Consider the following 16292-nt stretch of genomic DNA (forward strand, 5'->3'; position numbering starts at 1 on the left):
TAGGTTAATTAATAGTAAAAAGAGTCTCTAAGCAAAAAACTCAAATGAAAAAAAATACAGTTATAACATTTTCTTTGTTTCCATACGTCATGTTAATAGAAAAATATTCATTTATAATTTTTATTTATTGAGAAATTAATTTAAATCTAATTGAACTTTAAAAAATGACGTAAATGATGTAAGGTAAATTTATTTATCTAGTTAACCTGAAATCTTTAACATATTTCTTATATTAAGACATATAGTAATACTAGATATTTTTGATTAGTTCAATAACCATTTAATAGTATAACAGACAGAACAAACAATTTTTTTTTATTAAACAATACAAATAAATAATTATAATATCAAAGAAATGTGCTTTAGCTTAATTAATTGTAAAAAATTACTTGCATTATCAAAAATTTTCATATTACATGACAATTTTCTTGTAAATTTATTAAAAATATTTGTAAGAAATGACTTTTTCCTATTATTTTGTCTAAGAATTTTAATTGACAGATAATTCTTTCATGGATAATTATTTTCAACAAAATTATAAAATTTGTAAGTATTTTGTACAAAATTTGTTGCGAAAAATGTTTAATACAAAATATTTTGCAAAAAAATTGAGAACAATTTTCTGCAAATTTTTTTCATAACAAAATTTATAAATATTTAAAAAAAAAAAAATTTAAAACAAAATTAACAGAAAATAGAAGTTCTGTTATAAGATTTAATTTTACTTATATACTTTAGATACTTTGTATATTATATCTTAGCAGACGAAGGTAAAACATTTTTGATTGACTTTTCATTATGATCGGTCACTTTTACTTTTGTTTTCTTCTATTTACAATATTCAAATTTAAGAAAACTGAATTCAATTAGCCTCTGACCATTTTTGGTACATTTTTTAAGTTTGATCTTGTGAAGCTGGTTAGAGAGATACTATGGCTGTTCTTGCTGTGGAATAGGCCTCATAAAGTTAAATAGCTAGACTTAGTTTAATAAGCTATGCTGCCATGAATGATGGATTAAAGTTTCCAATTTATCTAATAATCATTGCTATATGCATTATTTTCTTAATAGCTATGCCAATTTTGCATGGTAAGTTTCCTTTATTGTCTATAGCTATGTCAATTTATGTAGAATTCATCATGATTTGCAGAGATACAGTTTTGGTAAGTGTATTTTTGAAGGTTGTAAAGAAGAGAAAAACACACTACTTCACACTCATAGCATTACTAGAGTAGCTAGGTTTTGTAATATATCAAACTCACATTTATTGCTTCTTGAAAGTTGAAATGGTCCCGTATTGCTGTCAATAGCACCATTTAAAATTATGAGGAACAAAGTTTCTCAAAAGTTGAATATGAATTGGTTTTATGGTCCATTTTTGCACTTAAAATGAGAAAGTTATATATATAAAGTATCTTTATCGATGCATCTAACATTTTTATTTTATAAAGAAACATAAATAGTTTATTTTAATATATCTAAAACTTGATTTTAATAGCATTATCTATGGTCCATTCCACACCTTTCAAACGGGACTTGTCATGTATGGGCATAGAAGCTATCCAACCTTATCATTTTAACTTCATACTTGTACGTTTCCCTCTTTCCATTCTTATTTGGTTAGGTTTCTTGATTTCTTGATGTGCACAATCTCTTACTTTTTACTTTTACCAAGTTAGGAAAACTTTATTTATAAGCATTTCTCGAAAAAAAGTACAAGCTAAAATAAATTTGTATTGTATATGCTTTTTTTTTATTTTATAAATTAGTCTATACATAATAAGTTAATTATTATATAGAAAGTATTTATAGAAAATTTTATCAAAATACATTGTTATAATTTGTTATGCAGAAGCTATCTAATTATAACCCAACACGATTTTTTAATGAGTCTATATAAAATTATAGGAAGGTGATTGTGGTGTATAGAGTCGATCGGTCCGGACAGTAACGATTAAACGGTTAAGTCAACAAGAGTCGGTCGAGGAGATAACTTTAAATAAACTTTACAAAGATGTTATCAACTTGCTGGTTAAAGCACACCTTTAACCGATTTAAATATCGCATGATGTAGTCGTGTGTCAACATCTTTGGTGAACGTTAATCTTTTTTTTACTCTTTCTCTCATGGGATTTCACCTTGGTCTTTTATACAAATTATGTGTTGTGTTTGCCGGTCCATCCCATGACACACCTGAAAGTCAGTTAGTGACTTAATCAACATAAACAGGTTAGTAATTAGGATTAAAAAGTGATTGAATCGTGATTAGACCAATCCTAATAGTTGGTCTTGAGAGAAACTATAATTATAAATTAAACGTGTGGTTGTTGGAATTTTTGTTTCACATTTATTACTTTGATCGATCACTTTAACATTGGAACACCTTTAACAGGTACCCTGCTTGATTGACGAACAGAAACATCGAATAAAAAATAAGATCGAAGACTTGAAGGACTCAAATTATTTAAATAGACGTTCTACTCCTACACCCAAAACTACTACAACTTTTAAAATCATAGCTTATCTAGTAATTACGCACATCAACAACATAATTTTTTATCTTTTGCATTCAAATTTGGGAAATTAAAATTGTAACATAGAGAGGTTAAAAGAAAAACATATTAACGACTAAGTATTGATAATATTATTTTTCAAAAGAATTTAAAGTTTCAGATAAATTTTTCAAAATAAAAGATAAAATATCAAAGATGTGGCATAATATCATTTGCTTTTTCTCTACATGTATACACCTCTTTGTTGATTAAAATTAAAAATTCTTAATTACATCGATTAAAATAAATTTTACTGTCTTTTTTTCCGACATCAACATATTGAATTTAAATAATATCTTATACCATAAATTGCTTTTTAGTGAGTTTTTTTTTTTAAATAAAAAATTGTTTTATGATAGGGGTTGCATGTTTAAGGTTAACGTGTAAGATTTTTATGACAAACATGAATTTTTGTTAGTCAAAGTTTGACATAATATATTTATATTATCGAACAAAGGTTTTTATGTACATGTTTAGTCTTTCTATGATATAAATAAGGTTGTGAGCTTAATCCTACTTAAACATGCTATGAAGGTAAAAAAAACTGTTGATAGTTTTGATAGCATATTTAGGTAGATGATTTTGGATTGTGAATGTGACTTGGTCACATTGAGTTTTGTGCAATGAATGTGCTTTTGTTTAAAAATATTTATAGTTTTTAGATTAGATATGGATGGTATAAAAGATGATTATTTTTGAGATATTTATAACATTAATTCTAGGTATGCAATTAATATAATTAATGTTTTTTATAGACAATACTAGTTAGTAAAGTATTTTATAAATGAATTGTTTACATATTGTGTAGGTGAAATTCTAAGTGGAATATGTTGTGTATTCGATTGTTAAAAATGTAGAACGTTGCAACCAAATCAAATTGGCTCAAGATGGCCTTATTTAGAATTGAACTACTCAATTACATGTATGAAAAATAGAGTGGAATAGTTTTGGACCAAATTGGCACAATCTATATGAAATCATGCATAATAGTTCGTTGGGCAAAACATTTTTTTTTTTGAAAACCCTAGAAGTTTAGGTATTGGCCAACCATTTTTTTTTCTTTGAGCAAAAATGTTTTATTTCAAAAGTCAATAATTTCATTTATTAGGTGACTTAGTTAGACAAGAAAACCTTTGACTCACTAAATAGAATAATTGGATGAGCAAGTTTAGACATTTACTTACATTGTTGAGCAAACAAACCAGTATTTGAATTAAGACAATGTTTTCTACCCTTGAAATAACATGTTTTTAAATGTTTCTAAATACTAAAGATGTTTATATTTCATTAAGTTGTTATATTTATCAAGCTTGTAATACTTTAACATTATTATGGTGGGATGACTTATAGATTGAAATTTAATAATATTTATTTTTGTTGTGAAAATATATGGTTTTAAATGATAAATTTGATATGTGTATGAGTTTTTATGCGATTGATGATGTACATGATGATGTGTAAAATTTGAAATGTATGATGAAAATTATAAAGTAGGTGTAATGATAAATGATTTGAGTTGAAATGTATATGAATAAGGATATAGGTTAATATGCAATGATTTGCATGTAGTGCACTGTAAACATAATTATCGTAGAGATGAAATATTATGTTGGGATGTTTAGGTTGTGTATTAAATTTGAGATTCTCTATAAGATATATTGAGTTTAGTTTTATCAAATCACATAGATGAAAATATGTATTAAGTATTTTTTTTAGTCCTTAAAATTTGACGCAAAATTGGAATTCGTCTATGTTCAAAACTTTGATACATTTTAGTCTTCAAACTTAAAAATGAATGGATATAATTATTTTAACCCAATTACTTTAATTTTTTTAACGTGTCAATTTTGTTTCATGTTAAAATTTTTAACCCAACTTCGGTGTATATTGAAAAACACATTTTACACATGAAAAAATGTAATGTGGTTGGATTAAAATGACTATATTAATCAATTGTTAAAGTTTGAGACCAAAATGTATCAAATTTTAGCCAAAGACAAATCTTAATTTCACATCAAGATTCAAAGACTAAAAATATAGTTATCCTTAAAAATATCTAGAAGTGAGAGTCACATGAAGTTTTTATAACATAATTTTAATATGAAAAAAAAGTTATTCTAATTGGTAATAAGGATTCATCTCGTCACATGTGTGTTTAATTACTATTGTAATTTTTTTATTGGCAGCTTAGTAAAATTAAGTGTGACATGTGTAAACCGCTGAGTTTATTTTTAACGAATGAATTGAATGCATATTTTTAAAAGTATGTGGACGTGATATGAAATTTCAACCTTAATAAAGAAGACAAAAATGATGGAGATGCTAGAAGGTAGTGCTAATATAGTTGCTTTCATGATAGAGTCTTCTAATAAAAGAAATTAATAAAAATCATATTCTAAAGTTTTTTATTCATCAATTTTAAAAATTTTATAAATTATATTTCCAGAATTTGTTTTATTATGTTTTTTTTTAAATGTAAAATAATTTTAAAAAGTTTTAAGCTTGATAAAAATGATAAATATTATTATGAAAACAATTATGAGAGAGAAAAATAAGAAGAGGTATTTTCTAATAAATTAATTTTTGAAAATGTTTTTTCATATATCTCTGCTCTTGTGTTTCGTTGTTTTCAAAATTAAAAGTAAAAGAAAAAAGGAAAATATAGTTATTTGGATTTTTTTGGTTTTTGTAAAAAATGCTTAAAAAATAAATATTTAATCAGACCAGAAATCTATACTCTGTATCGCAAAGACGGCAAAGGAAATAAAGAGAACATTTTTTAGTGTGTTATGTAACCATGTCATTAAGGTTTAAACCAATAATTCTATATGCAAAATTATCTAAATTCTCCCTCATTGAGCCAACCCTCATAGGTTATACGATATTTAAAAAAAAGGAAAAGCAAAAGAAAAGAAAAAAAAAGAAGGAGAATTGGAGAAGCTATTCTTTAACTTTTTTTGTTATTTAAAAAATTCAATTAATCTATTTTTAACTTTTAATAGAGAAGTTTCCAAAATTCCTTGCGTCTCTTTTAAAGAAAAAGAAAATGTAATGTATTGAAATTCGATTATTTCATCCATTATATTTATATAAAAAAGTGTATTCAAACTCGATCACCACATATTTTTCGTGCACATAATTTATTAATTTATTTTTCATTCAAGTAACTGTTCTTTTAAATTAAAATAATTGTAAATTTATTTTATTCTTTAAATAACAGATAGTTTAAATTTAATTATTTTATAAATTAAAATGATTATTTTATTATTTTATCCTTTTAAATTACAATTTATTTTACATTTTCCTAGTTTTATTAACTTAATCTCCATCTTAAGAAAGCACGCCCAAACAAAGCAAGAGTGCACGCACATTCATCCTTGTTGCTTCGGAAGCCAATAGCCACTAAATTTCCCTAAGTTTCCTCTGTTCCATTAGTTCTCTGAACGGTAAACTTTATGATGAGATGCGTATAAATGTAGGTGTGATGAATCAATAGTTTTCATCAATCAATAATTTTCATTAATCGATAGTTTTGATCAACAAAGTTTGGTTCAGTTTCGTATTAACAGTTGTTTTTGTGCTTTATTATCTCTCTCTGTGTTCCGTTAAAAAACAGAGAGAGATCAATAGACAAAAAGCTTTGGTAAGCGAAGATTATCAGCAGCGTTGATTAGATTGTATTGATTGATAGAAAAGAAAGTTAGGATGGCGAAAGAGGTGAAGCAGAGTATAGTGATGGCATGGAATGAGGTTGCACCTTCGCATTTGGAGTTTCCGACGAAGAGTCGCAGTAGTCCGAAGTTAGAGACCATAGTGGAGAACAACGATGAAGGATTTGGTAATGAAGAAGAATTGTTTCAATACCCAAAAGCTTTTCGCATGAGGGCTAGGCATTGCAGGGGAACCCTACAAGCCTAGTTTGTAGGGCCAGAACTTGGTGCCATCACAATGTACATATCTTTTTTTTTGCGTCCATCTTCTGTCAAAGAATAATGAGACGTCTCTTTTTTATTACTTCTTCGTATGGGTGCTTTTTTGCATTCAAAAAAGCCCGTTTGGAACTTCTGCGCGGGTCCTCTTAAAGCATAATTTGTAATTCAATTGGGCTACTATTTCTTCTTCCACTCATTCAATCTTTCTTCTATTGGGCTCTGCAATTTCGAACTTTTTGTGGACCGTGGAGGGATCTCAACGTCGACAGATCTCAATTTTGTTTGGGGTTTTTCTTATTTCACATCCAATTTTTCTTATTGCACCTCAAAGTTTCACAGTGAAGACCATTATGTCCTTAAAAATATATATAAATTGTAAACTAAATATGTTCGTAGTCGGCACTCCCAAGAATGAAATTGGTACCCAGGTTTTTGAAAGTCGGTATCTTTGGTTTCTGAAAATCGGTAACACCGATTTCTGAAAGTCGATAACACTGGATTCTGAAAGCCGATAACACCAGATTTTGAAGTCGGTAACACCAGTTTCTGAACACCGGTAACATTGGATTCTATAGTTTAATAAAATAAATTTTGTGATATACTACAACCATGATGGAATACTATAATCTAAAAATATAAAGGTTAAAGATGGCTATGGGATAGTGAAACCCGTCTCACCTCACCCCGTTGTCATCCCTAATAAAGATCAACATCGACCACAAATGTTTTGATCTCCTCAACTACTCTCCGCACGTTCTTCACAACCATCATTTGTACAATGCTCACAACGCGTCTTAGTGCATCCTGCAATGGTAACTAGAGAAAACATAAGAATGTTATATAATGGAAGTGTTATAATCTCGTAGGTTGCCTAATGACTCTGTTCTTCTGGGTACGTGTACATCATATGGGATGTCATGGCAATGTCGAGTACATGTGAACCAATGCAACAACTCCCCATGCATATCCACCACATGTCGTAAGATCTCTAAACAACAATAGGTACGAGACATTGATGTATGTTCCACTCTTATCCGCAAAAATTATGCACCCAATAAGATCCAACAACTAAGCTCGTGCGGAATACACCTAACAATTAAACCTGTGGCGCCACAGTACCAACAATATCCAAATGGACGATAGGAAAAAATTTTCCCATTATAGGTAGATGAGGAAACATGAACATGTGATCTTAATAACTACTAAGTAAGGAGATATCATATGGACCTCGAGGATATTCAAGTCCTTCTTGATACTCCTATTTCACTTCTCCAATAACTTGTGACTTGTCAACAAGGGCTTGAGGGTCGCCAACCAAGAACAAAAACACAATACAAAAAAAAAAGTCCAAACAAGATTTTGCAAGCCGGTACACTCGCATCCTGCAAACCGACAACATCGGGTTCTAAAAGCCAGTAACATCGGGTTTTGAAAGCCGACAACACTAGGTTCACATGGGCTAAGAAGGATGGGAAGACCTAATCAAGGACTATTTGCTTGTAAATATTAGACAAGGATTTATTTTTGGGCTTTGTATTTTTGGCCCTGTAGAATAGGATTTTCTTTGGACCATGTATTAGGCCTTGGAGGAAATTGGACTTTAGAAACATTTTGACCAAAAAGGGAGTTGGGCCTAAATTGGACCTTAAGTGGAGTGCTCCATCTAGAATGGATCTAGAAGCCTCACACTTATTCTCCAAGACTTTCAAATGAGTGACATGACAAATGTGACTTGTTTAGGTGGTAAGTCACACTTCTTACATATTCATTTTTTGCTCCAATTTTTAATTTTTTAGACTCTTTTTTCCCTCGTCGGAGACTTTTTGCTCTCCTTCTAGGTTATAAATAAGAGTCTTCTCTCGTGTATTTTAGAGCTTGAAGTGCAAAGTGAGAATTTTTATATTTATGAGATGCAAAAGGAAAAGACGGGGTGCAAAAAGAAATTTCCTAAAAATAAACCCTGCATTAAGTAGTGGACCGTCCGTGTTCTTGGTGTTAGAGAGACTTAGGAGAGAAGGAGAAAAAAAAGAAAGAAGAAGCCCAAAGTCAAAGTTGAAATACCACTTACAAATTTACAATTATTGATGAATTCATCACAGTATTATCTCAACAACACGTTATTCAGTATCTAAAAAAGAAATATTTACAAGCTATTTTCAGTTTCAACTCTAAATAAATAGGAGACTTCTGACATAATAACACAATTTCGAATAGAAAAAATTGATTCCTACATGTTAAGCATTCATGTGTGTTCCATATTAAGAGTATGATTATTGAGATGCAAAAGAAAAGTTCTTTTTTAAATCAGTAGATTTTAACAATAATTCTGTTTAACTGGGACGTTCATAGCCAACCAACGTGTTCACACTTTCGACACAAACCTAAAATTGTTATGATGTGTGCGCGTTGCATATCCTAAATATGTAGGTTTGGTAAAGTAAGTTCCCAAGGAATTTAGACAATAACTACACTGAACTTTTTTGGTTCATCCATATATAAATAAAAACGAACCTTTTGTTGTCTTAATTAAGAAAGAAGCTTAATGTTTTGAGAAGAAGACAGCAATTATTGGAATCGTCCAGCGTGTGAGTGAATTGTATTTGTGATTAGAAATATGTTTTGGTCGTATCTTTCCAACCACTCTCCAGACATGGACAACAAATGTGCCACTGAAGCAATGTTTGTAAGCATAGTTTTTCGGAAATAAATAAATAAAATTGAAAAAACAACGATGACGAGGATTGAGATAACAACACCGAAGTGACATGAATAGCCGCCCACCTAATTCCGCTACATATATACGGTATAGTCCAATTTTCTTATTTCAAACATCATGTGTGCATAATTTAAGAAGCAGTGAATTGTGTTTCTGTGGCTGAGAGTGATACACGTGTCGACGGGTTGAACAGCTTAAGGTGTTGATGGTCGTGTGAGATGAAAATGACTGTGGAGGTGGACGGTGGATCTCCTTTGAAATTTTGAAGTAACAATACGATTTCGTTAACTTATCTTTGTGTTTCTGTGGCAGTTTATGGCCGAGTCATGGATTTTTGTGTGCTGCTCACTCTGACTCAGAATGCCACGTTTTTTTTTTTTTTGTGAAGAACAAAATGCACCTTCATCTTGTCACCATCCATTAATTCCTGTTTTTCTTTAATTAATTATGTTAAGACGTGAAATTTAAATTTAATTCTTCATTTAAATTGTTATAATCGAAACTCTAAGACTTAAATTATATATTTGTAAGAATATAAAGACGAAAAAAATTATTATTTTAGTTCAGATGTTGTGAAAAATGATTTTGGAATTTAAAAGAAGAAGAAATATTTTTTTAAATTGTTAGACTTTTTTTAGTATATAGAAAGTACTAGAAAATGGAGGAAGAAAAATTAACAGTGGAATTGATGAACCAGAATATTCACGATAGTCAATGGAAAAAACTCGTGATTCTAATTCATTTCTGAGGTTTCCAGTGGCCCCCACAAACAGGGGAAAGAAAAATTGTTCTCGTCTCGTTCATGTTTATGTACATGTGTTTATGCCTCACTTGCTTTGTGCTATTGGTTTACCTCTTGCAAATATTCTTTCAATTTTTATTTTTCATGATGTTAATAATGATATTAATTCAAACAAAACAGTTTCTCAGCTTTTTATTTCATTTATTTTTCTATCTATTCAATATATATGTAAATTGTTTTAATAAAACTAAAAATAACATATAAGAATATAATAAAAAGTAATAATAAATATATTCTTTAAATGTTAGAAGTCCTACATAAACTAAAATATATAAATGAGATATAAACTTCAACTTATAAGTTGATTTTGTGAAATTAAATTATATTTAAAATTTATATAAATGAGATACAAACTTCATCTTACAAGTTGATTTTGTGAAATTAAATTATATTTAAAACTCATTTGAAACCACTTCTAACGTTAAATAAATAAACATTTCTTTAGAATTGAAACAGAAAGAACATAGAAAACTACAATACATTTTTTCGTGAATGAAAATATAAGTCTGTTTTCAAAAGTTGTTTGCTTTATAAACTAATTAAAAAGTATAAGTTATATTTTAAAGGTAAGGAGAAAATAAGATGGCACTGGTGTATTGACTATTGAAGAATTTTTAAAATTTAATTAATTATAAAATGTTTAAAACTGTTATTATAAAAATCAACATTGTTTCATACAAATTGAAAGAATGACTTGTTATATGTGTAATCTATTAGTTTAGAGATAATTTAAACAAATATTTTAGATAACATTAATACGTTGGTAACTTACATAAAAAGAAAACGACTAAAATATTTTTTCCAATTTTTAAACATATCTTGTATTTATATATCAGCAGATAACATTATATTTTGTTTTCTTTTACCTGCAGCTGGTTTTTGAGATTCTTATAATACTTATCTTATTAAACTTTAGTACCAACATGTGTATAACTTTTGCATTGCTCTTTTATAATAATATCCAAAACGGAATCATCTTTACAATAAAATGCATATTTGTTTACAAAAGGTTAAATTTTTTAAAGCACAGAGAGTATTTAAATGTAGACGATAGTTGATTGAGAACTCTTTCCAGCTCTCCAAAATCTCTTTTCTAAAATATTTGCAACCATTTGCCAATAAACTGAATGAGACAGCAATGAAATCACAGGAAAACTGGAATATTCTTTGTTTTATGGTTTAAACTTCTTTTTGTTCGATAATGAAAGAAGATGCAGAAAATGTATAGTATTAAACCAAGAACCCTAATATATAGTCATGGTGATTAAAACTTTGCATAATTAATCATAATTAATTGATTCGATAGCAAATATAGTGGCCCCATAATTGTGAGGAGGATAAGGTGAATCACCCTTTTGTTCAAAACCCATTTGATTTTAGGTGCCTCCAGATAAGTTTATCTGGCAAACCTTCGTCACTCAACAGAAGTGACAGCTCCTTTTCTCCTTATTTTAATCACATCAACAATCACATAATGTTCCAAATAGTTTTTCATACCTTTCTTTCATTACCTCTTGCAATTTTCTATGCTAATATTTCTTAGCCACGAACTTGAACTAGGAGTGCTAGAAAGTTCTACAAGGGTACGAGATTGGAGCTGTATTAAATTCTTCATGTGATGAAGTGAGGAAGTAATTCTATAGGTTTCACGTAAGCAAAAAATGCTTAATTATAATACAAAAATTACGTGGTCAAATTTTATCCGTCTGTCTATTTAAATCATGCATATTTTTGATAAGTATTTTCAGTTTTGTCGGTTTTAATAAAACTATTTTATTAATGTGATGTTTGAACATTTTTTGTATAGAATAATTATGGGCAATAAAATTGATTGGTTAGTTTTGCATTTACATGTAGCCGTTGGATTAAAGAAGGTTTTAGAGAAAATAAAAGTTGAGGAGAAAGTGGAAGAAACAGAAGAGTGGGACCATGCAAGCGAAATGAAGGTAATAGGGCGGCAAAAAAATACGCTAATCATGTAATCGTTGCCACATAGTCACATAGATACAAAACATTTCAATTAATTATTGATTTTACTCATTACACCACTCTTCCTTAAATACCTACCATCTTTCTTCTCCGAAACCCTCACTCCAACTACACTACCCTCTTATCTTCTTCTTCTGCAACTCTTTTGCTGAATTCCTGTTCTTGCAATGGCCAAAGACGTTGAGCAGGTCACGGAGCAACCCGAATACTCCGCCAAGGACTACCACGACCCACCTCCGGCGCCGTTGATCGACCCCGATGAGCTCACCAAGTGGTCCTTGTACAGAGCCGCCATAGCCGAATTCATAGCCACCCTCCTCTTCCTTTACATCACCGTCTTGACCATCATCGGATACAAGAGACAGAGCGACACCTCCATCGCCGGTAACACCGAGTGCGACGGGGTAGGCATTTTGGGCATCGCTTGGGCCTTCGGTGGCATGATCTTCATCCTCGTTTACTGCACCGCCGGCATCTCCGGTACGCAAACTGAACCTTCATCGATTTTTGCTCCGGTCACTTCTATTTCTGCTCCAATTAGTTAACTTTGTGATTTTCTGTATCAGGGGGCCACATCAACCCTGCAGTGACGTTTGGGTTGTTCCTGGGGCGCAAGGTGTCGTTGGTGAGGGCGTTGCTGTACATGGTGGCGCAGTGCGCCGGCGCAATATGCGGTGCTGGGTTGGCGAAGGGGTTCCAGAAATCGTTCTACAACAGGTACGGCGGAGGGGCTAACTCCGTGAGCGACGGCTACAACAAAGGCACTGCCGTGGGTGCTGAAATCATCGGTACCTTTGTTCTTGTCTACACTGTTTTCTCCGCCACTGATCCTAAGAGAAACGCTAGGGACTCTCATGTTCCTGTAAGCACAGACCGTCTCTTTGCTTTTCCTCGTTTATCATTAAATTTTAAATCTTGTGTTTCTTTTTTGTTATTCACTCACTTAATTAATTGCTTTGAAATTATAAACAAATAAAAGGTGCTAGCACCCCTTCCCATCGGGTTTGCCGTCTTCATGGTTCACTTGGCTACAATCCCTATCACCGGAACCGGCATTAACCCGGCAAGGAGTTTCGGACCAGCTGTGATCTTCAACAATGACAAAGTCTGGGACGACCAAGTAAGTTAATTAATAAACCTTAAATTTGATGTTTTTTATGAAAAGAAAAAGAAAAAAAAATTGTTAACGGTTGTGTTGTGATTGTCGGTTTTCAGTGGATTTACTGGGTTGGACCGTTCGTGGGAGCTGCGGTGGCTGCATTTTACCACCAATACATTCTGAGAGGATCAGCAATAAAGGCTCTTGGATCGTTCAGGAGCAACGCATAAGCTTATCCACCAAGATTATGATTTGTGGTGTGTCACCCAAAACAATAACAGTGTTTGAGTTGAAGTCTGTCTACAGGTCCCTCTCTTGGAGTTCCTTTTGGCTTTTTCCCTTACCCGTGGGCTTTGGGAAAACCAGATACCGTGGGCTCTTGAATTTGTAGATAAGAATGCTTTTATTATCATCATCATCATCATCATCATGTCAAGGGTGTATTTTTATCCCTTTTTTCTTTTTCTTCCAAGTATTCCACTCTTGTATTCACTTCCATCATCTCATGTCATGCTTCATTACCCCAATTTTTCTTTTCTTTTTTGCTTCTTCATCGTTCATCGTTCATCGCTGCTGCTGTATTCTCCTAAAATTTACCACTATGCGTTAATAAGTACAGTTTTAAGCACTTCAATTTGGTAATCAAGTTTTCCACGACTAATTATTGCTGATTCTTCACGCACCAAACCATGGAATAAGTATAGTTTGAAGCACTTGAATTTATGAAAAAACTGTTTCTATCGCGACACTAGTAAAAAGAGCAAAACCAAAACCACTTCAATCGTACTATGCTGCATTTCTTTTAATTTTTCGGATGCACCTTAAAAGGGTTTGTGTTATGTTTCATTCCGATTAATTTAATAGAAAATTTATTACGGTAAGTTTATGAGGTTGAGTTGTCTTTAAAATATCTCTTAAGATAATAGCAGAATCATAACTCAGAGTTTAGTATTTAGTGCAGTAAAATTAGTTGTTTGTTGTTATGCTATTAACTATCCATTTATATTTAGTTTTTATGTTTTGGTGTGAGAGTGATATATTGAAGTTTTTATATTGATTATTTAGTTTTGCATTATGTTTTGACGTGAGAGTGATATACCGAAAATCTTGTATTGATTATTTAGAAATCAAGTGATTTCATAATATATAATTCAATACAGATATTATTTTATAAATTTTTTATAAAATTAAATTAAGTTTAAAATTTATTTCGTAACGTGTTTTTTCCCGTGATTTAGAATTAGATTGGTGTTAACTTTTTTTCCATGATTTAGAACCAGATCGGTGTTAACCTTCATGATGGTGTTTTGAAATTGAGAACGAATAAAAACAAAAGTGAGTGGTCCTCCCAATAGGTTAAATTTGTTGTGCTTTCACAATCATGCTTGCTGCTACCAGAAAATAAGTAACCACAAGTTTCTTGAACCTTCTTATTATTTCACCTGTTTTCGTGAACAAACACAACTCTCTCTCTCTATATAATACATATTTCTAATTTCATGATTTGACAACTATTCACTACCATTTATAAGAAGTATTCTATTTCAAATATAAATTTTATGGATACGACTTTTTAATTAGAAATTCAAGTTTCACATAATTAAAAACGATGAAGTGAAGTATTATATAAAAATAAATATAATGTCCCTCAAATTTTATTGATATTGTATTTTTCAATTTTATTGATATTGTATTTTTCTATTAATGAATTTCTGGAGACCTCAAATTTTATTGATATTGTATTTTTTTATTAATGAATTCCTGTAGACCTAACAAAGTCTTTCATATCAAATAAAAGACATAAATCTTATAGATGCGACTTTTTAAATTAGGAAAAAATATTACATATATTATTCTTTTAAAAATTTAAAACGTTGTTCTTATTAATAAAAAACTTAAATGAGTAATTTCACTAAAGTCTCCTATAACTAGAGGTTGGGATGCTTATCCCAATGCTTTAGTATAGAGATGGCAAATAAACCCGTTCCGTGGGTATTGCCCGAACCCGTCCCCGTTTTGACGGGGAATCCCCGCATTGACTGGGTATGGGTATGGGTATGGGGAATCCCCGATTTTTTCAGTTGGGTATGAGGATGGGTATGGAAATATACATATACCCGCCATAATACCCGTCCCCGTCATATCTCTATTCTCGTTTAAATTATTAAAATATTCACAATTAATCAACTCACCCCTATATATATATATATATATATATATATTCTATTTTTTATTTCTTTTAATTATTTCATTTGTCATGAACCTCATTCTCATCTCCAATATATTTTTTATCTTATCATAACCTTTATGTAATTATGTTAAAATGATGTATGTTAATAAAAAAAAATTATGCCTCACATTTGAATATTTATATTACTTTTAATATTTTTATTTATTATAAATTTTCCTTTCACATGAGAATGTTTATATTCTCAATTTAAGGTAATATAAAAAAAATTCTTTACTTATTATTATTATTATTAATTTTTGTTTAATTTGAAGAACTCTTTTGTTTCATTAAAATAATTATCGTTATTTTTCAACCATTAGGTATATATGTTGATATTTGAAAAGTTTTCTTAGTTCTCTAAGATATTTTTCGTCTTATCATACCTTAGCTATACATTTGATTTCCTTTGTGTGATTTTTTTCGATAGTCTCTCAAATTATTTCTAAAACACACATTTGTTAGTTTTTTAATATTTTTATTTATTGTTTTTATTTTCATCATGTAGAATAATATTTCGTTATATTCTATCTAATTATTTTTTATTTTATAACTCATTATTAATCATAATGTAATTTTTTCACTTTAAATTCTATTTGAAGTGGTTAAAATTATATATATATATATATATATATATATATATATATAATGATATTTAGGAATAATATATGATAATTCACTACAAGAAAAACATGAAATGGTGACTGATTTAGTCAGTAACCCATATCAGTCACTATTTTTCGTCGTTGGTGGTAGTAGTTGATTTATTATCTGAATCAATGACTAAATTAGTGACCGATTCAATGATCGAAACGGTACTTGATTTAGTGACCAATTTAATTACTAATTTATTTGTAATTTAATGACAAATTTTTTGGTCACTAATGATATTTCTATTTAATTTTAACCACTTCAAACATAATTTAATAATTAGTTCTCTAAGGTATTTTTCATTTTATCATACCTTAATTATAC

The 16292-nt window shown here is 30.0% G+C and overlaps 1 protein-coding gene across 1 annotated transcript; it reads left to right on the forward strand.

Moving 5' to 3' along the window:
* The first annotated feature begins 12078 nt into the window (after window positions 1-12078).
* On the forward strand, window positions 12079-13617 carry LOC114185047 (aquaporin PIP2-7). The gene is made up of 4 exons (XM_028072542.2): window positions 12079-12471; window positions 12558-12853; window positions 12971-13111; window positions 13207-13617. The coding sequence occupies exons 1-4, from the start codon at window positions 12159-12161 to the stop codon at window positions 13318-13320; spliced, it is 864 nt and encodes a 287-aa protein (XP_027928343.1). The 5' UTR covers window positions 12079-12158; the 3' UTR covers window positions 13321-13617.
* The last annotated feature ends 2675 nt before the right edge of the window (window positions 13618-16292 follow it).

Source organism: Vigna unguiculata, chromosome 5 (assembly GCF_037176805.1).
Source record: "Vigna unguiculata cultivar grain cowpea cultivar isolate G323 ecotype 2 chromosome 5, ASM3717680v1, whole genome shotgun sequence".
Classification (NCBI taxonomy): domain Eukaryota; kingdom Viridiplantae; phylum Streptophyta; class Magnoliopsida; order Fabales; family Fabaceae; genus Vigna; species Vigna unguiculata.